Below are 22,491 nucleotides of genomic sequence, written 5' to 3'. Positions count from 1 at the left end.
ACATACTACTTACCAGTGCGACCTCTAGTTATTTTTCAGCAAAGTATGCTTATGCATCAACTTCATAACAGTACAAAGCATTTTGTTGAATAAAAAACTAACATGAACATGGGCCGAGATCCATAGTTATTCATAAACATTCAATCCAGATAGTTCACCAAGACACAAAAACAAAAGAGAAAATGAATCTGTATAGTACACATTTGGGGGCCCTCAACATTTGACCTTTGACCCGAATCTGTCCTTCTAAAACCAGATATTGGTTTTGTAAAGACATGTTCTAGCAAATGTTTAAATGAACCCAAATGTGAGAAAATGTATAATCAATTTTGAGGTTACCATAAGTTGTATTATAAGAAATTTTAAGACCATTGGGTATGGGGAGAATAGTCTTTAAAGGGACTATCCTTCACATAAGCGCCACGTAAGCATAGGCGCACCATCTCCTTGGAGAGTGGAGACTATCCAAGGGTGTGGTGGATGCTCCTCCCCCATTTTTTTATTATTTTTTTGCCATATTAATTAAAACAAAGTAAATAAAAATAAAAAGGTTACATTTAAATAAAAACTTAAAGTTACATTTAAATAAAAATCCTAAAGCTACATTAAAAAAAACCTAAAATTACATTAAAAAAAACCTAAAATTACATTAAAAAAACCTAAACTTAAATTAAAAAAAAGCCTAAAGTTACAAATAAATAAAAAAACTACGCGTTGTTTTCTCCGAGACTCCAAATGTGATCGATCAAGTCTGATTGAAGATTGGCATGTGTGAATCGTTATGTAACGAGAACCTGTTCAAATCTTGTTGTTCTCCGCTAACCGGAACATTATTCTCCTCCATCGCGTTCTCGTCATACTCACAAATTGCATGTCCTTCGTCTTCGAGGATCATGTTATGCGGCAGAATACAAGCATACATACAGTATCGCAACGTTTTGGGTGTAAAAGCGTGTGCTGGGTTTTCAATAATATGCCATCTTTGTTGGAGAACCCCAAAACACCGTTCAATATCTTTTCTAGCCGCTTCTTGAAACTTGGCAAATTTCTTTCTTTTTTCATCTGCAGGATGCCTAACCGTTTTAACTATTGTAGAGTATTGCGGGTATATTCCATCGGCAAGATAATACCCGCGTCTGTACTCCACTCCCGAAACTGTAAACCTCGTATCAGGACCGATCCCTTTTATAACATCGTCAAAAACCTCAGATTTTTTTAGAACGTTGATGTCGTTATTCGAACCAGGAATCCCAAAGAAAGCATGCCAAATCCAATAGGTCTTGAGGCGCAACAACTTCTAGAATTATTGTTGGATGTCCCTGATCGCCTCGCGTATGTCAACGGCAATATTCAGTGAATAAATATGTGGGTATTTATAAAGGTTTTAAATTAAATGATTTTTTTTTAAATTAGCCGTTATGTCAACGGCAATATTCAATGGACCCCACAAAAAGCAGCCCCGTCTCCACCGTCTGAAATCCGACGAAACCGCCGAGCCGAGCCCCAAGGGGGCAGTGTGCGACGACCCTAAAAGGGGGGGACGGCCCGGTGCCGAGCCCCATACCCTTTGCTCTAACAATTTGCCATCAATCTGACAACTATAACAAATCAAATGCGACAATTAGGAGATTAGACACCAGACCGATGACAGCTCAAGATTTGCTTATTAAATGGAACTCAAGGAAATCTTTGTATTCAAGTTGATATTTACCACCCTTTTACACCAGTCTTCCACATTTACACCAATCCGTGTATGAATTTGTTAATTGTTATGTAACCTTTCTAACAATTCCCTTACCTTTTTATTTATTTATTTGCCTTCTTTGGTTTTAACATGTAAAAAGGACATGTGAATGAACAATAATTACGAACAAAATTATTGAAAATTGTTGATAAATGCTATAAAAAACCATATCTTCAAGGATTGATTTTATGAATATGCACAAAAAGACCCTTGTTTTTGACACAATTGTCCAAAGATGACTGTGTGTTATTTTCTCTTTTGCATTTTACACAAGAACTGTGTCCAGTATGATATCAAGCGTTAAATACGTCTCAAAAAAAAAAAAAAAAAAAACGTAACACGAAAAAAAAAATCTAAGAGATATTCGATAAGGAAAGTTCCCTAAATGAAACCCAAATGGGAGAAAACACATCTTGTTGTGAAAATACGTTCCAGCAAACCTTAGATGAAACCCAAATGGGAGAAAACACATACAAAAATGTATACACGTGTGTTGAGAGAAAATATGATATTATCTAATGAATTTTAAGGTTATGATAGGTTGTTTTTATAAGAGATTCTAATAATTTGCCATTAAACTGACAACTAGTAAATTAGACAAACATATCGAGTAATGTCCCAAAAGATAGAGAGACTGCTCCCAATGAGTATTACAGCTAGACAAAACCCTTTTTTTTTTGCAATACAAATAAACATAAGGTACCCTACTAGTAGTAGAAGAAGAAATACTAGAAAAGAAAAGAAGAGTAGACACATGCACATGCACTGACCGTAAGATTGTAAGACACGCCGCTCTAAAAGGAACTAAAAGATGTGAGATTGTAAGACACATTTACTTCTCCAAGAACTCCTATCGTCGATAATTAAAAAATTAGATGACACGACTAATAAAGCGCATGTATTAAATAAAAATAAAAAAATATTTGAATTCAAGTCAAGATTTACCGCTCTTTTTCACGCATCTTCCACACTTACACCAATCCGTATATGACTCTATTAATTGGGTTATCAGTCCCTCGTCACACAAAGACACCACTCGTCAAATTTAAAGCCAAGAATCTATGGTGTATGATTGTGTATCAATTTCAGTCCTTACAGAATGTAGACTCGATTCCATAATTCGGCGAAATAGTAACCTTCTTAACAAGCAGTCAATTATCACTTTGACCAAAACATGATCCATGATCATTCATCAGATCAGGTTTTAACATAAAATGGACATATGAATGCTAATTTAACCATAAAAGTGTATACCTACAATTAGTCACTACAATAAACATATAAAAAGTTTTTGGAAAAAGTATCCGACCTGCCGGATTCGAACCAGCGACCTAAGGATTATCTGTGAACGCACTACAGTCCTCCGCTCTACCAACTGAGCTAAGGTCAGTTTGTTCATTTATTTGAGCAAAGTTAATATCTATTTGAATAAGTTATATTATTAGATTATAAAGACAAAGATTTAAGTGTTAATTATTAAGTCATCAACCTATAAATAATTATTTTAGAGCTTTGCTTAAGTGGAATGATTATATACATAAAAACTAACAATCATGAAAATGACATTAAATATGACAGCAAATGGAATTGTTATTTGTTCAAATAATTGTCCATACTTTTAACGATGTATTACATTTTAACAAAAGTCCCAACATTTTTTTGTTGTGCAATACAATGTCTGATTCAAAAATTATTTTGGGGTTCAACCAAACTTTCAAGGGGTGCGATCGAGATCAAGATTTCTGCCTATAAAATACACAATTTTTAAGGGGGCGCCCCCAAACAAGCCTTCACTTGGGTCCGCCCCTGAATACTAATGGTTTATCGCTAAGTCAAACCAAGAGAGAACTGTATGAGCCTGTTATAGCGCTTGTGGAGGGACCCCTAAACAACCCCGGCAACAAAGACCAGGCAAACCATGAGCCAGAATGCCAAGAATCAACCCAAAGGTATGCGCAACACTCGACTTTGAACATTTGAACCAAGGGGATTAAACCTTACATGCTTTGTCAGGGCCGGCTTAACCATTTTGGTGGCCTAAGGCGAAGTAAAATCTTGTGGCCTTTTTCCCAAAAAATGTATGTGATTGAAAGTTAAACTTGAAGGGCCCAAGTGTAATTATTTGAAAGATTGTGTTAAAATTTAAAAACAAGAAAAAAATTTGGTGAACCAGGGATTCGAACCCGAGTCTCACCAACATCCATACATACACAAAACCACTACACTACCAACTATCCATCTGTTGATAACCCTGAATCTTTTATAAATGGACTGTGGTTTCATCAAATTGTGGAGGCCCTATAGTTTTGGTGGCCCAAAGCCCAAGCCTCATTTGGCTTACCCTTGGGCCGGCCCTGTGCTTTGTTCAAAGGCCTATTGTTTCTATAATCCCAATTAGCATATTATTTACTAGTGCAAATGTGCAATCTCTAGTTATTTTTCAGCAAAGTATGTTCATGCATCAACATCATAAGAGTTCAAAAACTAACATGAACATGGGCCGAGATCGCAAGTAATTCATAAACATTCAATCTAAATAGTTGACCAAGACACCAAAAACAAAAGAGAAAATGAATCTGTAGTACACATTTGGGGGCCCTCAACATTTGACCTTTAACCCGAATCTGTCCTAAAACCAGATATTGGCATGTTGTAAAGATATGTTCTAGCAAATGTTTAGATGAACCCAAATGGGAGAAAACACATAAAAATGTATACACGTGCATTGGGAGAAAATATGATATTATCTAATGAATTTTGAGGTTACCATAGGTTGTCTTTATAAGAAATCCTAACAATTTGCTATCAACTAGTGGGTTACAGCCGCGCTTCGCAGCGGGGCAACCCGATTTTTAATCCGATATAGCAGTCGAAAGAGAAAACTTACAAAATAAAGTCGTGGTAAGTACAAAAGTATGTCGACACGTGTTTTACATCGACCGGAAAACTCGATTACAAAAGTACTTAGAAAGTTAAAAGGTTGTTAGTGTCAATGCTAAAAGTTGAAAAAATACAAAAAAAAAATTATGTCGAAATATAAGTCAATTTAAGTTTATATCGACACGTAAATAAAGATAAAGAAGTAAAAGTCGATTAAAAAGTATTTAGAAATTTAAGAGGTTGTAAGAGTCGATGCTGAAAATTATAGGTTAAAAGTAAAAAAAGAAAAAAAAAGCAAAAAGACAAAAAAAAAATCACCGACTACAAAAGTATTTAGAAAGTTAAAGAGTTGTTATGAATACTGAAAGTTGAGAAAACACAAAAAAAAAATCTGTCGAAACGTAAATCAACTTAAGTTTATATCGACACGTAAATAAAAATAAAGACGTAAAACTCGGTTAAAAAGTAGTTAGAAAGTTAAGGGGTCGTAAGAGTTAATACTGAAAGTTAAAGGTTAAAAGTAAAAAAAAAAAACATAAAGACAAAGTCAAAGACAAAAAAAAAAAAAAAAAAAAGAGAGAGAGAAAGAAAAAAGGAAAACTACTATAGCACTAATCATCCCAATGTTTTAAATTAATACATACTAGTATAAAAGATATGGACGGATGGCTTTTGAGGGGTTTTTAAAACAAAGAAAAACTTAATGGCCAAAATAAAAACAAACAAAACTATACTATTCCTCGGGATGTTTTGAATTAATACATATATAGAATATAGAATATAGAATATGAACTGATGACAACAAAAAAAAAATCGCATGAACTGATGACAACTCAAAATTTGCTTATTCAAGTTGATATTTACCACCCTTTTACACGCGTCTTCCATACTACTCACACCAATCCCTATATATTAAAAACAAAATTGTTGAAAAAAATACTAAGTTTTTTTTTGGACGGCAAAAAAAAACTACATTATAAAAAAAAAAATCCGACCTGCCGGATTCGAACCAGCGACCTAAGGATTACCTGTGAAACACTACAGTCCTCCGCTCTACCAACTGAGCTAAGGTCGGTTTGCTAAGTGTTCTGAGCAAAGCGAAAAAGTATTCAAATAATATGACATAACAATGTATTTTTATTTGTTCAAATAATTGTCCATATTTTTAACGGAGTCTTGCATTTTAAGTTTTGGACAAATACCATAAAACACCAAAATTTTCTTACAAAAGTCTCCCAATGTTAAAAAAAAACTTTGTGAGATAAAACAGAAAGTATATTGGTTTTTTATGGGCAAAAAATTGTTAGAGGGACTTTTGTGAAAAAAAATAGTTATTTTTTTTTATTTTTTTAATGGTATTTGCACTGAAGTTTTTAACAGAAGTCCCAACACTTTTTTGTTCATGGAGGACTATCGCAATACGGCTTTGTCACTAAGAAATGCGCGTTTACACTTCGCTATGCAATGCTAACGGTTTAACACTAAGTCAACCCAGAGGAAGCGCTTGTGGAGAAAGCCTTAAACAATCCTGCCAACACGGACCAGGAAATCGATGAGCCAGGAAGACAAGAATCAACCCAAAGGTATGAGCAACACTCAACATTGAACATTTGAACCAGGGGGATCAAACTTTACATGCTTTGTTCAAAGATTAAGATAACTATTGTTTCTATAAAACCACTTTACTTATCTATTAAAAAATATAGAGTAAATTACATTTTTCGTACTTTGATATATACCAATTTTCAGCTATTGTCGTTTGTATTAAAATGTCAGAATTTGTACTTCATGTTTAAAAAGATTGTACTTTTCTTCCTTTCACTAACGAGTGTTAAATTTCTTTGTTAAGTCTAGTCATGTGCAGGCCCAGCCGGCAGCTCATTTGACCATGCAATCTCTAGTTATTTTGTTAGCAAAGCATGTTCATGCATGATGCATCAACTTCATAATAGTACAAAGCATTTTTTTTAATCAAAACTAACATGAACACGGGCCGAGATCGAAAGTTATTCATAAACATTCAATCCAAATAGTACCAAGACACCAATAACAAAACAGGGAAATGAAACTGTAGTACACATTTGGGGGCCCTCCACATTTGACCTTTGACCCGAAGGTCGTAAAGTGAACACAAATGAGAAAAGCAAAGAACTAAAACATAGTGTCGTAAATGGGATCACAGAACCCCGAAGAACGGGTTATTTATGGCACTGTTCAACTCTGTCCCAGCTGAATTTAACACTGCTCTATCGATTTTGTCTCTTGGCAAAAACAAGAACTCATCCCCTTCAACCTTTTCGAATCCACACAGCTCAAGAAACTTTATGCCACCTTCCAATTTCCCAACTCTATCCTGTTTAGATCAACCAAAATCACAAATCAAACCGTAAGCACAATCATATGAGTTTGTGCCTTTGTGGGTTGACCCTTTTTTACCCGCACTAAAAATGGACTGTTTCAACCCAAACTGATGTTGCACATGTTACCTAGGGGCGGCGGTTCTTGACACAACACGAAAAAAGATTTGTGTCGACTAACACGAACGGGTTTGCCCGTATACAAATGGGTTGACCTGTATCAAAAACAGTTTGGGTTCGAGTTGGCCCGTATAAAAATGGGTTGACCCGTATAAGTATTAAGAAAAAAAAATTATATTTTTGTTTTTTTTATTCGTTTTCCATTTACATGGTTAGTTATAATAAATTTAATTTTGACACACCATAATATTTACTTGTCACACTCATACTCACCGTTAAACACGTTACCAATAAATAACCCACTTATAACTCGTCAACATCTATGAAACTATGACCCATTTAGAAAAACGGGTTAAACAAATCGTGTTTGCGTTGACCCGGATTTATGTGCGTGCGGGTTAGGGTTGAAATATTTGACATGAATAATAATTCGGGTCAGGTTCGGGTTGCACATTTCAACCCTCCAACCTGACACGATTGACACCCCTAAATTGTTACCCAACCCATATGACCCGCCCATCTAATATTTTCAATATCGTTATTATGTCTTCTTGCATATCTATGCAAACAACCACAAAACGGAAAATGGAAGTAAACAAAAAAAGTTCTAGAATATTCTAGAAGTTCAACAAATCGGAGATGGTGTTCCGTGTTCTGACCTGAAAGGCAGCGTTACTAAGTCTGATCTTGCGAAATTTCTCCTCATCGGGCTTAGTTGCAGCGTTCTTGACGTAAGTCAGAAGGGTGTTAAACGCTGTCTTCACTCTTGCCTCATCATCCTAAATCATTTTATGCAACAAAAAATCAGGTCAATACATCCCAACCGTACTAAAAAAGACCCGTTTCGAGTCTTTTGACCTAATATACAGACAATAGTTAAAAGATGATGCTTTGTTTACCTTATTGCTCTGCTTTAGAGATCTTAAACATTCTCTCATTTGCTCTGCTTTTGTAGCAGGCCTGATGGGCAACGAACTCTGTAACAAAGACCAATGAAATTCTTGATTTAACTATTGATACTTGTAGAACTGAACTAGACTGCAATTTCGAGCCGTTTACTTATAAAAGGGTCAAATGATTAAAATTTAGCCAAAATTGAAAAGGGTCAAACGAGTATACATCACGCGAAGTGTATTTATCGTTCGTAATCTTACCCAAGAAAAGTAAGATTCTTATTAGAATAGTATATTGTTTCTAATCATCTTTGACACACTAACTGTTAAACACTTGAATAAATTACACAGATAGTCCCTGTGGTTTTTCAAAATTTTGGATTTGGTCCCTAGCTTTCCAAAAAGTACACGGATGTCCGGTGGTTTGCACTTTGTAATGCATTTAGTCCCCAACTTTTGCCGAAAGTACATGTATGGTCCCTGTGGTTTGTACTTTGTAACACATTTGGTCCATAACCTGAACTTGCTGAAACCTTTAGATTTGTTGGCTGGGGACTAAATGCGTTACAAAGTGCAAATCACAAGGACCATCCGTGTACTTTTGGAAAGTTAGGGACCAAATCCAAAATTTTAGAAAACCACAGGGACTATCCGTATATCTTATGGAGAATTAAAGACCGCGATACCTTCTTTTCTTCGACTACAGGTGGTGGTGGTTTTGGAGCGGTGGGATCTTCTGCAGGTAATCCAAGCTTCCTCCTTCTTTCTGCCTGTACAACATACATAATATTAGTTCACACAAAAATATTATTATAACTTTTGAAATTTATTTTATAGGCCAAATAAGCATATTTTCAAGACCTTATCTTCTTCCAACTTCTGTCGGATTTTTTCTCTAGCTCTTCTCTCCTCTTCTTTTTCTGCTTTGCGTAAGGCTATAATACTGCAAGATACCCAAAAAGAATACCAAAGGTTACTGGTTAAAACTTTAGAAAATTACTTTTGATGAGAGAAGAAATAATTATGTTACCGTTTTCTTTCATTTTCTTCCTCCATACGCTTTGCTTCAAGTAATTCCTTACCGATTCGAATTCGCTCCTAAAATAAGTTCATTATATGTTACGTGTGTTACGATCACAGCCACAGGACATTCATACAATACTAACATAAAATGAATATAATTTGAATATATCGACATCTACTTCTTGCCAACGTCTACGCAATTTGAATATATCGAAATCTATTTCTTGCCAACGTCTACGCGATCATATTTGGATACATTTGAATGTCAATTCTTAGCTATCATACCATTAAGTATGCTATTGATGATAAATAGTATGCATAATATCAAAGCGTCATTGCTTCAATCCATTAAAAGCATAACATGAATATAATTTGTGGAATGTTGTAAAAACATTTATGTTCAACTTCGAATGTAACCAAATGAATCCAGATACTTAAATACATATATATAGTGTTGGGTTCATTTAAGAACTCGAAATAATTGCAGAACTTTCAGAACTCCTAATAAACAATCATTTTATTCGTATATTTTTATATTTAACATATATGTATATATATGTGTGTGTTCTACTTAGTTGAAAGAAAATACTACATTCCAATTGAATGATATTAAAAACACACACACACACAAACTGACGATCACTCCGGAGTCCAGAAACAACATTTAAGCAAATAGTTATTTATGAATTTTATAAATAGAAGATAACTTACGTAATTATTTATCGTTAAAACATAAAAAATGATTACCTTCTCCCTTTCTCTTTCCATTCTCTTTTCTTCCTCTTCTTTCTTTTTCCGAGCTCGTTCCCTTAAATATAACAACAACAAAGGTACAAGTGATTTAGTAACATAAAAAAAGGCATATCACCCACCCCCATGGAAGGTAGTCCAACCAAATTCCAAACATTTAAAGGTTCTCATTATGTCAATAACTGAGCATTCTAATTTCTGTTTACAAGTTAATATTGATATAAAAAACCTAAACACATGTGCTCCTATTCTTACCTACTACTAGAGGTGCAAACGAACCGAGCTGCTCGAGATCGGCTCGAGAAAAAGCTTGAAACGAGCTGAGCCTTATCGAGCCCGACCGAGCTTGAGCCTAAATAAACCTCCTTTATTTATCGAGCCCAGGCTCGAGTCTGGCATGTGAAGCTCGTCAGGCTCGTCGAGCCTTAGTGTAATATTAGTATTTATTATTATTTAATATCATTTACCCTTATTTAATGTTGTCTAGTATACGAGCCGAGCTTATTTAAACTTGTTTATGAGCCGAGCCCAAACCTAAAAAGAAAGCTTGTTTAGTGAAACGAGTACGAGCCCGAGCTTCACTTATCGAGCTCGCGAACCTAAACAAGTCTATTATTTATATTATTTTTATTTAACATATTAATTAATATATTATAAACGAGCCGAACCCGAGCTTGAGAAACTACCAATGAGCCGAGCTCGGGCTCTCATAAGTTAATCGAGCTCAGGCTCGGCTCGTTTGCACCCCTACCTACTACTAGCTTGCTGTGTCAACTGATTAAGCAAGCATAATACAAATATAATAAACATAAAATCATACACTAGCTCTTGCGCTTTTGCTTTTCGTTCTTCAGGAGTAAGAGAAGGCTTGGGAGGCTCTGATTTACTCTTGGCAGACACCTGCAAGAGAGTAACATAAAAGTCGGTAAAAAACATCAATTTGTTTATGCACATGACAAAAGAAAATAGTAATGCATCCTGCAGTAATCTTTGTTTCCAATATTGTCTAGTTATTACATAAACCATCGATACTGCTTCCACAAAATCACATAAAGCCACAACCCCTTTTGAGACAGGATCATTAACAAGTAATGCATGTTATAAATATTAATAGATTAGTTCTTGGATTATACCAAAGGCATCTGATCTATGTCAGCATCATCCTCGTGTTCAACGATCCAATTTGCAGCAGCCTCGAGGCTCGAGTTACCTGTAAACAAATGTGTTCGATGAAAGCAATACCGATATTATGTAAAATCCAAACAGAGTACACATTATAAATAAATTTGGACAAAGTATTATATCAAATACAAAAATAATTTCAAACTTCATTAAATTTCAGAGCACATAAGATTAAACAGATATAGTCTAACTCACCAGAGAAATGAAGAGCCCGGGTGGCCCTTTCTTTCGAAAAACCCATTGACTCGAGTTCCTCTAGTAGTTTTGAGTCAACATCAGGAACAACCATTTCTACAACAAACATAGACGTTAGATCATCAAACACAGCAAATGCTAAAACTTGAAAAGACAATAAAACACACACACACACACACACATCTTCATCCAATACAAACAACATCACTGCTGGATTAAGATGCATATTTGTCAACAATACCAGTGCAATAGTTCATCTAAATCAAAATTAAAAACTCATGCACAAGTACAATTCATAAAACTATCTTACTACATAACAAAATCTAATCAATTAAGTAATCAACTGGCTCTTAATTTTACGAACCTTGAACCGAATTGACTCAAAGTTAATTTTAACAATTTCAGAAAAGTTAGGCGTAACACAAACTAAACAATCAAGAACAGAAGGTAGGAGTATTCATCCGTCCATATTTGAATACTTTTTGTCACTAACCAAAAACAGAACCGAATTCAATCGATTTCGAAAGGCCGAAACCCAAAAAGACAACAGAAAACACACACATACATCACCAACATTGCTGCAATAGTTTATCTCAATCAAGATTTTAAACTCATGCACAATACAAATCATAGAACTATCTCACTGCATAACAAGATGTAAGCAACTAAATAATCAACTAGCTCTTAATTTTAAGAACTTTGAACCGAATTGACTCAAAATTAACCAAGACAATTTCGGAAAAGTTAGGTGTAGCACAAAAAAAAATGAAGTGGTGTTCATCGGTTCAGATATCGGTTTATTCAACTTATTATGATCAGTTTATTCAAATTTTTTTGTCACTAACCGAAAACCCAACCGAACCGAATTGTAAATATATCAACCGATAACAAAAGAGGCAACTAACTAATACCCTGAGGTTCACCAGCAGCACTAGCATAACTAAAATTAATGCAAATAAAACTCATGCACAATTAAAATTCATAGAACTGTCTCACTACATAACACGATCTAATGAATTAATTAAGTAATCAACTAGCTCTTAATTTCAGCACAGCATACAGCCAATAGATATAACAGGAAGCAAATAACTAATACCTTCTGGTTCACCAGCACTACTAGCATCAACCATATCCACATCATTACTACTCTTCGGAACCTCCAGCGAAATCGGCTTCGTCGTTTCCGAAGTCTTATCAGTAAACTCAGTATGACCAGTTCTCTTAGTGTGCAGATCACTCTCCTAATAACATAATAATATATGTTGTTAGGATCAAATACAAATAGGTTTTATCGCACTAGACATACAAATAACTAGAGTAATTTTCATTTCTAGTTCAAACGCTACAACTAGAGTAATTATGATTATGCTACAAACAAACGCAATAATAATAATAATAATTAGTCTAGTTCAAATGAAAATTACTCTAGTTATTTGTGAGTTTAGTAAGATAAAACCTATTTGTATTTGATCCTAGCTAGCACTATATGTTATGGTTAATTCTAGTTGTACCGGATCTGATTCCATAACATTCAGAAATTGAGTTGTAGAATTGAATAGAATTACCGTTTTGGATCGGCAGGGTTTGCCGCAAGTGGAGCAAACTAGGTTAAGAACAGCTTCAGTGGATTCGGAGAAATCGGTGTGTTTGGTGAGTTCTGCGTGTTCTTGTGCTTCTTCAACGGATTTCAGTAGAGCTCCGCAGTCGCCGCACTTCAGTGATACTCCCGCCATTCTGTTGCAACCGTCGACGGTGGCGATTCACGGTGGTTGTTAGGGGATATTTGGGTTCGATTCGTTTACTCGTTGTCAGGTAAATGTGTTATTGTTTGGGCTTTGGGGCTTTTGGTGTTAATTCTTCCCCAAGCCATGTTCCCTCAAAGACCATGCGTATCGGGCATTATTCACCCTTAGACGTTTTGCGTTATGTGGCAGCTCAGTCAGCAATGGAGCATTATTAGGTGTTTTCTAAAATGGGTGTAGTCGAGATGAGACATTATTGGGCATTATGTTTTGTAATAAAATAAAATTAAAATTAAAATTCTTATTGGCCAATTGATGCAAAGTGAAATATGATTGGACAATCACATAGCCCATCCAGCGTTTTTTATAAAACGCCTAAACCAAAAAGGAGCCAAACACGCCCACATGTAATGGAGGTGCCGGCGTGATCCGGCATTTTGGGGCGGTATCAGGGAGGAAAAACGCTCCAGTACGGTAGGTCTAATTAATTAAAAAAAAAGGAGATAAAAGTGTCATTTAAATCTCGGTGGTTTCTTCAAGAGATACTTGGGATACTTGGGATTGGCACTGTGATTGATGGTTTTTCTATGAGTTCTGATGTTTCAATAAGTTCAATGGCACTTAACATGAAAAGAAAATATCAAAAATATTGGGGGGATGTTACCAAGTTAAACCATTTTTTGTTTATCGCCGTGGTTCTTGACCCGAGACGGAAATGGAAGTATATTAAGTGGATTGTTTCAGCAAAATATGTAGATGAGAGGATCCTAAAAAGTCTAGATTCAAACTTGCGTTCTTTGTTTGAATTTTATAAAAAATCTATGCCTCAAAAGGAGAAGGAATTTGAGGTGTCGTCATCTACATCAATGCCCATGGGAGGTTCTAATTCTAGCGACACAATGGATGTTGACGAACTCATGACAAAGCAGTTTGAAATGGCCATGGGTAGTTCGCAAACATCTTTGAACAAAAGTGAGTTAGATAAATATCTTGATGAAGATCGTGAACCCATGGATGCACGTTTTGACATTTTAAAATGGTGGAAAGTTCAACAATGCCGATATCCCGTTCTTGCTAAGATGGCCCGGGATATTCTTGCCATTCCGGTTTCTACGGTTGCTTCCGAGTCGGCTTTTAGCACCGGTGGACGGGTGCTTGATTGTTTTCGAACCTCCTTGACTCCAAGAATGGTGGAAGCATTGGTATGTGCTCAAGATTGGTTACGTGCGTCTAACAAACCAATTTTCATTGAAGATACCATTTTTGATATCGAGCGCTTGGAAGAAGGTTATAATTTTATTACTTTTACTTTCTAGTTGTATATTTTTTATACATAAGTCGTTTTTGATATGTTCTTTTCTATTATGTCACAGGTATGAAAGAGTTGGTGTTGGAACAACCCACAATTATTATTGATGAAACGGTTGATGAAAGTAGTGAAACGTCTTAAACTGCACAAGGTATCTTTATTAAAAAAAATTGTAGATCAATATATATATATATATATTGTTTATTTTGATTTTTATTGTTGTGCTTATGTTTGATTGTTGTTGGATCACATAAGATTTAGAAATAAAGCCATAAAGGCATTACTTTTTATCATAATTATTAGGCAGCAGCTGTTACTCTGTTAGTGGGTCTTTTCTAATTATATATCATCATAAAATGTTAGCAAATTTCATGTTTACTACTTGCTGAGATATTTGTAATGTGCTTATGAATTATGATACAAGCTTGATATATAAGAAGTCAACTTCTACCATTACAAAATTATTGTTTATGGCTGCTGTTCAATGAAACTGGATATATAAGAAGTCAACAGCTAACTGGATATATAGGTAGTATATGGCTGCTGTTATATAAATATATATTATGTTGTATCAACCTTTTAGCTAGACTAAGCTCATTTATGTTTTTGCGCAACAGGTTTCGTACGGTGCTTTGAAAGTTGGAAGGATGGATTGGAATCTGATGCATGGATTTGGAAGATTATGTTTTTATTTCCACTTTTAAGACAATGTTTTGCTTTATTTTGGACATGTTATGTGATTTAGAACAATGGATTGTGTTGGTTTGTTTTTTTTTTTTTTTTGAACATTGGATCTTTAATCTTTTATTTGCTGTTTGGTTTGTTGAAAATTCTATTTTGAAATTTATTTTTTAGAGTTTCGGATATCCGTTTCATTATCCGAATCCGTATCCGAAATTTCGGATATCCGAAAGTCGGATATCCGAAATTTCGGATACGGATTCGGATAGTGAAATCTACTATCCGAAATGTTCGGATATCCGACTTTCGGATATCCGAAATTTCGGATATCCGGTTTTGAACACCCCTAGTTTCTTGTGATGGAGTGATTAGCGAAAGACTTAAAACTTGATGTTTTTTGTGACTCAGGTTCGACTCTCACTCTCTCTATTATTTTCAAAGGGCGGCATGTCGTTCCTTGCCGTTAAAACAATGTCTCGTTGGTTTGTTTACTTTTGACATTTCAGGTTAACTTTCTAAAAATGCACAATTTTCCTCTTCGGCGTTCTTGAAACGTGTCATTTCAGTCCAAAAAATTAACCACAGTTTAAAAAATTCAATCAGCTCAGGGGTAAAATTGTTATTTTACATAATTTTTTATTTTTCATTTTTTAACTTCAACTTTAAATATAAAGAAAAAAACATATGTAGATGGCCAACATCGAACCCGTGACCATCTGCTTAGAAACATACCAACATCGAACCCGTGACCATCTACTTAGAAACGCAGGCATTAACCAGCGAGCGAAAGCTCCTTTTGTTTTATGTTTCCATTTGTTTCTCTTTTGATATGCGTTAAACCATCGGCACCATTCAACTATCCAACCACCATCATCACGATTCAACCATCAAACAATCGAGTCGATAATTTTGTATGATTGATTCTCAAAAACCTTATAGACTGTTAATTTTGAATCCTTTCAATATAACATTGAAGTATTGAACATATATCAAAGGTGCTTTTGATTGGAAGACGATGAACAAATTTAAAAATAAATCAAGACATAAACAAATCAGTTTATAAATATAAACATAGAGAGATACAGAATCAATATTGAAACCAACAAATAAAAACACTGGTGATAGAGCTAACCGCAGAAGATGATGAAGATGATGAATGAGTGAGTGAAATAAACACAAAATGCAGGTTAGGTGTTCACTCAAAAGAAGGTGACAAAGCAAGAGGAACTGAATTCTAGTTAACTTATGCTTAATTTCTTCTAGACTGAGAAGTGGGAACTAACAATTTTTTATTTTTAATTTAAATAGAATATCCAAAACATATGTTACAAATTTGTTATGAAGTTTTTAAGAATCAATCATACAAAATTATTGCATCGATGGTTGTATCATGATGGTGGTTGGATAGTTGAATGGTACCGGTGTTGGTGGTTTAACACATATCAAAAGAAAAACAAATGGAAACTTAGAACAAAAGGAACTTTGGCTTGTTGGTTAATGTATGCGTTTCTAAGCAGATGGTCACTGGTTCAATCCTAGCCATTTGAATATGTTTTCTTTTCTTTATATTAACATCTGAAGTTAAAAAAATGTAAAATAAAAAATCTATGTAAAATAACAATTTTACCCCCTGAGCTAATTGATTTTTTTTTAACTGGGGTTAATTTTTTGGACTGAAATGGCATGTTTCAAGAATGTCGGGGAGGAAAATGGTGCAATTTTGAAATTTAGCCTGAAATGGCAAAAGTGAACAAACCACAGAGACGTAAATGACAGCTAACTCAAAAAAAAAAAAAAGAGAAAAATGTCACGATAATTTTTGTGGTGTTACGAAATTTATTTTAGGGGTTGTTTGGTAACTTTTGAATGGGTGAGTGTTAAATTAGGAGGTCTGAATTATTAAGTGCTGAATCAGTAATATGTAGGTCTGAACTATTAAGTGTTGAACCAGTAAGAGGTCTAAACCATTAAGAGTCAGTATAATGCTTAACCATTCAAATGCAAATGTGTCACACTCCGAATTTCCAACACAATCCCGGTGGGCCCGGGTGGGGAGTATCGTGACGTAAGATTGGTATCGTCATAGTCTAACAATCACAGATGGCACAACGGAAGTCTTGGAGTATAAAATATTATTACAAACGTAAGCGTCCAAATGTTCAAAAATAATTATACAGACTTGTTTGTAATAAAATCCAGAGACGGGTCATAAATGTACAAAAGGGAGAACATCAGACTACTAGACTTTATGCAAAGGAGTTGCAAATTGCTCTTCTAGCATTACCGAGCAACTTCCAGCCTATTTCGTATTTGCACCTGTAACTTAATCTTTTGAAAATACATCAGTTTACACTGGTAAATACAATCAACCGACATATTTTGAAAACAGCACAAGGCACATGTTTTTATAAATAACTTGGGACAATTCAAAATGATCTTGTATACAGTTTTACATGTCTGTCAATACATATGGGGCCCAGTACTAAACACCGAGACATGATTAACCGACACACCACTTAAACCCACGGAGGGGTATCCCCACATAGTGGGTAAGAAAACGTTTTTATATTAGCATTAAGCCTCTGTCGGGTGTATGCCTACACCCTGAGCTTGGTCGTGCCATTAGTAACTTAAATGAGCAGAGGATATCCAGGACACGGTCGCGTTAACCCCCAATGTTTAAGTTATCAGACAATACAGATTAAAACGTGTTATGAAGATTTTGTTGCCACAATCCGACATATGATATCATACCCGATCAAACGGTAATAATTTACGATATCCCAAGCCCGTATAGGAAAAATAGATTAAGAGTATTTGAAAACCTCCAATTTTATACTTTATGGACTTGATTCATTGGATATGTTGAATGCCTATAGACTTTTGATGTGGAGAATGCACACATTCTTAAATGAGATTACAATAAATACTTTTATCTAAATAACATACGTTGGTAAGATATATTAACAATTTTATTTACGGTTTGCTAAACATCTTTGTGTTTGCTAAACTTTCAAACTTCTTCCCGGTGCACTCTTTTCTACAACCAATTCTGTTTGCACCTTGCAGGTACAAAGTGCATCACTAATTTTGATTTAGTTAAGACCGTGGGGTATGGTGGGGCTTGGGTTGGGGCATTTGTTGACACGTGGAATGGGAGCCCCCCACCGCCTAGTGACGTGTCCGCGGGGTATGGCGGGGCGTGGCGGGGCGTGGGTTGGGCTTGGGTTGGGTGAACCGTGTTTGAATTTAAAATTTAAAATTTGAAAAGGCCGCTATGCCATGGCGGGGTGAGCGAATGGGAGGCAGCCAGCTAGCATGTTAAGACCGCCCCACGCCCAGCTTGAAACACAAGCCCCAAAGGCCACGCCCCAACCCAAGCCCACCCAGGGTGGTGGCTTGGGCGTTTTCCCCCAACCCAAGCCCCATACCCATAGCCTAAGTTCAATAACCTCTTCAGGTGTTAAATTACCTAATCTCATAATTCAGATGCTCAATCAAGATCAGACCCCTTTGTTGTACAGTCTGGTGTTTGGGGAAGGAGTTCGAAACTATGCAACATTAGTTATCTTCAATGCGGTTCAAAACTTTGATATATTGCATATCACAACAGTTGTTGCTTTCCAGTTGACCGGAAACTTCTTTTATTTATTTTATCACAAGCACACTTCTAGGAGCAAGAGTGAGTCTTTTACACCAGCCCTCCAAAAAAAGAATATTATTTTCCATGCTAAGATGTAACCATGTGATGTATTATGTTGACTTCTGCAGACTGGGTTACTTAGTGCATATGTTATAATTATAAAGAAGCTATACTTTGGAAGATACATAAGAGTTTTTTTATATGTTGATGACATAACAGAACAAGATGGGTTAGATTTAATATATTCTTAGGTGTCAAGTTCAGTATAAATGGGAAATGGTCAATATGGGTTGTGTTTCTTTGATAATGGATCTAACAAGGAAATTAGACATTTTTCCTAAAAAGTAAAACATGCCTAAACATTTTGTTTAATAGAAATTATATAATAGTAATACAGTTTTGTAATCATATTTAATACTTAATAATTGCTAAAAGAAAAAAATAACAGTGATGTAAAAGTGTTGGTAGCATCCTGCACTTAAAGTTGCCCGTTTTGACCTGTTGCCTAAGATGACTCACCCGCCCTTATTGCCACCTTTAGTTTTGTATATATGTGTTCCTCTGTAAACGAACCGAACGAACACGAACGAGGCCTTGTTCGTGTTCGTTCGTTAAGGAAATAAATATGTTCACGAACGGTTCATGAACACTTACCGAACGAGATTTTATGTTCGTGTTCGTTCATTAAGGAAATGAGCGTGTTCACGAAGGGTTCACGAACACAAGCGAACACAAATAAATTTGGCGAACGCGATGAAGGATAAAGGTGGATGGCCCAGAGAGTAGCACTAGAACTTGGATCCCTTATTGTGGAACGGAGGTAGATCATATTCGTCGATGTAAATAATGAGAAAAGAAAGGGAAATGGTGCATAAACAAGGTGAAAGAGGGTTTCCTAGTTTAATTGTTAGGGTAATGATCTAAATAGAAGTTTAATAGTATAAAAAGTATAGATAAAATATATGAAAGTATAAAAATCTTTAATTAAAACACGAACATAAGAACATAAACGAACGCAAATGAACGAATGTTCACGAACACCTTACCGAACGTTCACGAACACAATTGAACGAACGAGACCTTTGTTCATGTTTATTCATTTAACTAATCGAACATAATTTCTTGTTCATGTTCGTTCGTTTATTAAACGAACGAACATAAACGAACTTCCCGCCAAACGGTTCACGAATTGTTCGCTGAACGTCCGGTTCGTTTACAGCCCTATGTTCCTGTATCAAGTACATTTTAGTGTTTGACAGGGCCGTTTCATAGTTTTGGAGGCCATGTGCAAAGATCATCTATTTGTTAAAAATAATGGCTAAATCATTTAAATTGTGTCATCCTTATTGACAACGGGCCAATGGATTACTCCATTTACCCGTCTTGGGCTATTGTCATGTAGGCCCAACAAATGAGGCCCGATGATATAAAACTTGCCCATTAAGGTTTCTCTATTAGAAACGAGCGGGAAAAAGGAGCTAAAAAAGAAGGCTGCATGCATTAAATGAAGTGATAAGAAAGGCATCTCCGGCTGGCATAGTACTTCCCAGCCGGTGACATTAAATAAGGGCGATCATCTTCCCGTTGGGGCTCAGACACGTGTCTGAGTTCCCCAATAGTGCTCAGAGTCCATTCGATCATCTCGTAAGTATCCCGCATGCAAGATAAGACCTCTCGGTTATATAAGGAAGGCAAGAGACTATCAGAAAGGCAGGTCCAAGGTATCACACTAAATGCTCCCTCATTAATTCCAACAATAATTCCTCAACATTAAAAATACACACATATTTATTAGATTCACACCATAGAGAAACATTTCGGTGATCACACTCATTAGAATAAGCTTCTCATACTCTCCGGCAAGTTTACTTATTCTCACGTCGGAGCTTGGTCACGGATCCCCCCCGGGGCCCTCCGTGACGAGGCTAACGGTTTTCTTTTTTGTAGCACTCAAAGGCTGGGATACTACGACGTCAGCGAAGACCCTTTGAACGTCACAGGGATTTGGGTATTCGACATTGGCGCCATCCGTGGGACAATTCAGCCTAGCTGGTATTCTCACTCCAAAACACCGACGTTGTGATAACCCATTCAGAAAGAAACAACATGTCAACACCACCAAGTTCACGAACCATCCAAACGGTGCAAAACGACCATGATAAGGTCACAGTGGAAGACCTCACCCACGAGGAAGAAAATGGAAACCAGGTAAAAGCCCTGGAAAAAGAGGAGGCCATCACTCCAGATTTCATCGCCATGCACAGAGAGAAGTTGAAAAAACATCTTGAGGATCTAGAAAGACAGGAGAGACTCGACAGCCTCAGGGCTAGACTATCCTTTGACACACCGACCAACCAGGAAGGAGTAGATACGCAAAGCAAAAACGATGCCACTGACTCTCTCGAAACCTTCATGACAGCCCTCGGGCAGATGTCCTCGGAAGAAAGAGAAGACCTCATTACGGGGAAGAAACAGAAAGGAAAAGAAAAGGAAAAGGAGAATCAAAATGACGATGGTCTGGATCAACCTTACCTCCCTCGGGATCTGGCTGAGATTTCGAAGTTCACCCGGAGAATCGCCGAAGCACCCATGCCCCCCAAGACTAAGCTACCCCCGAACTTTGACAGGTACGACGAGACAAGAGACCCTGAAGATCATCTCCATGCCTTCAAAGATGCAGGGGAACTGGGACGGTGGCCCATGCCTGTTTGATGCCACATGTTCGTGCAAACCCTAACGGAGGGAGCTAGGCTCTAGTTTGACAGCCTCCCTCCTGGGGGAATTGATAGCTACGAGGAGCTAAGTGAGAAATTCTTAAGGAACTTTGGTCAACAAAGAAAAGTAATCAAGAACCCAAACGAAATCATGCATATAAGGCAACGAGATAATGAACGAATAGATCAGTATATGGAGAGGTTTGTCAAGGAAAGTATGAACATCAAAGATGTCCCGGAGGTTATGAAGATCAGTAGCTTCATCAACGGACTGAAGCATGCACAGCTGTGTGAAAAGTGAGGGGAGGAGTTCCCACACTCATTTGACAATCTTATGGATTGGGTTAGGGCCTTCGTCAGAGGCAAAGACACTGTTAATAAAGCTAAGGAGATGGACATCCCGGCCTGAAGAAGCAATCCTGCTCCAAAGCCTCTAGAAAAAGGTACGCCCTACTCACGAAAGCCAGCGTTTGACAAGATGTTGCATGACAGGGCAAGGCCCACATACTCCCCATACAGATCCCGAGGTAGGGGAGTACCTCTTTATTCTGATAGCTTCACCCCTCTCACCAAAAGGTGAAGAACTCTTTTCCAAGGCCACCACCCATAAAGTCGGGACCAAAGGCACAACCGAACGAGTACTGTGACTTCCACCAGGGCTTCGGTCACAAGACCGACGATTGCATGTACCTAAAAAGGAAATAGAGGCCGCGGTAAAGACGGGTAAACTGGCTCACTTGGTTAGAGATATCAAAGAAGGGGAAGGGGATCGCAAGGGAAAGGATGTTAGGGAGCCTGGAAGGGCAGATGTAGACATGATCAGGCGAAGGAATGAGCTTGACACCACTAGGAGTGTGAAAGCTAGGGTCCTAGGTCCCCCGGACCGCATGAGAGCTCCCATATTGATGCCACACCTGGAGGAAAACGAGGTGCAGAGGCTCCCCCTCAACATTTCAGCCGTAATAGCCAGTCACAAAGTAGCCAGGATACACGTAGACGGGGGAAGTGGAGTAGAAGTAATATATGAGCATTGTTTCCTAAGATTTGACAGGGATGTAAGGGATAGACTGGAGGGAGACTCAATCCTCCTTGTTGGTTTCAAGAATAGTGTGTCACACCCCCTGGGAAAAAACAGGCTCCCTTTTACTGTTGGGGTAGGGGATCGTACCCGAACCATAACCCTCACTTTCACAGTGGTCCGGGCACCCTCAAAATACAATGCGATCCTAGGAAGACCCGGGATCGGTGACTTGCAGGC

At 36.8% G+C, this 22,491-nt stretch overlaps 1 protein-coding gene and 2 non-coding genes across 3 annotated transcripts; all 3 read right to left on the bottom strand.

The window, feature by feature from the left end:
• Positions 1 to 3,047: 3,047 nt before the first annotated feature.
• TRNAY-GUA lies at positions 3,048 to 3,134 on the bottom strand. The gene is given in 2 exon segments: positions 3,048 to 3,083; positions 3,098 to 3,134. It is a non-coding gene; the product is annotated as a tRNA-Tyr (tRNA).
• Positions 3,135 to 5,613: 2,479 nt separating this feature from the next.
• TRNAY-GUA lies at positions 5,614 to 5,699 on the bottom strand. The gene is given in 2 exon segments: positions 5,614 to 5,649; positions 5,663 to 5,699. It is a non-coding gene; the product is annotated as a tRNA-Tyr (tRNA).
• A 908-nt stretch (positions 5,700 to 6,607) lies between these two features.
• Positions 6,608 to 13,015, bottom strand: LOC110886274 (UBX domain-containing protein 1). Its single transcript, XM_022134047.2, has 12 exons — positions 12,710 to 13,015; positions 12,241 to 12,385; positions 11,145 to 11,240; positions 10,901 to 10,977; positions 10,588 to 10,667; positions 9,765 to 9,825; positions 9,025 to 9,092; positions 8,856 to 8,937; positions 8,681 to 8,764; positions 8,001 to 8,078; positions 7,761 to 7,880; positions 6,608 to 6,977 (listed from the first exon to the last, which is right to left on the bottom strand). Exons 1-12 carry the CDS (start codon positions 12,875 to 12,877, stop codon positions 6,801 to 6,803), a joined length of 1,236 nt encoding a protein of 411 aa, XP_021989739.1. The 5' UTR covers positions 12,878 to 13,015; the 3' UTR covers positions 6,608 to 6,800.
• Positions 13,016 to 22,491: the final 9,476 nt, after the last annotated feature.

This window comes from Helianthus annuus, chromosome 11 (assembly GCF_002127325.2).
Source record: "Helianthus annuus cultivar XRQ/B chromosome 11, HanXRQr2.0-SUNRISE, whole genome shotgun sequence".
Classification (NCBI taxonomy): Eukaryota; Viridiplantae; Streptophyta; class Magnoliopsida; order Asterales; family Asteraceae; genus Helianthus; species Helianthus annuus.
This window is presented reverse-complemented; position numbering and strand designations above follow the sequence as displayed.

What these genes read in the sequence shown, in the direction of transcription:
- LOC110886274 (XM_022134047.2), bottom strand. Translation starts at nt 12,877, where the DNA reads ATGGCGGGAGTATCACTGAAGTGCGGCGACTGCGGAGCTCTACTGAAA. An exon ending in GCAAAAGCGCAAGAGCTAGT is followed by an intron (nt 9,826 to 10,587) that starts GTATGATTTTAT and finishes GTTATATTTAAG; the next exon opens with GGAACGAGCTCGGAAAAAGA. An exon ending in AGAAGTTGGAAGAAGATAAG is followed by an intron (nt 8,765 to 8,855) that starts GTCTTGAAAATA and finishes TATGTTGTACAG; the next exon opens with GCAGAAAGAAGGAGGAAGCT.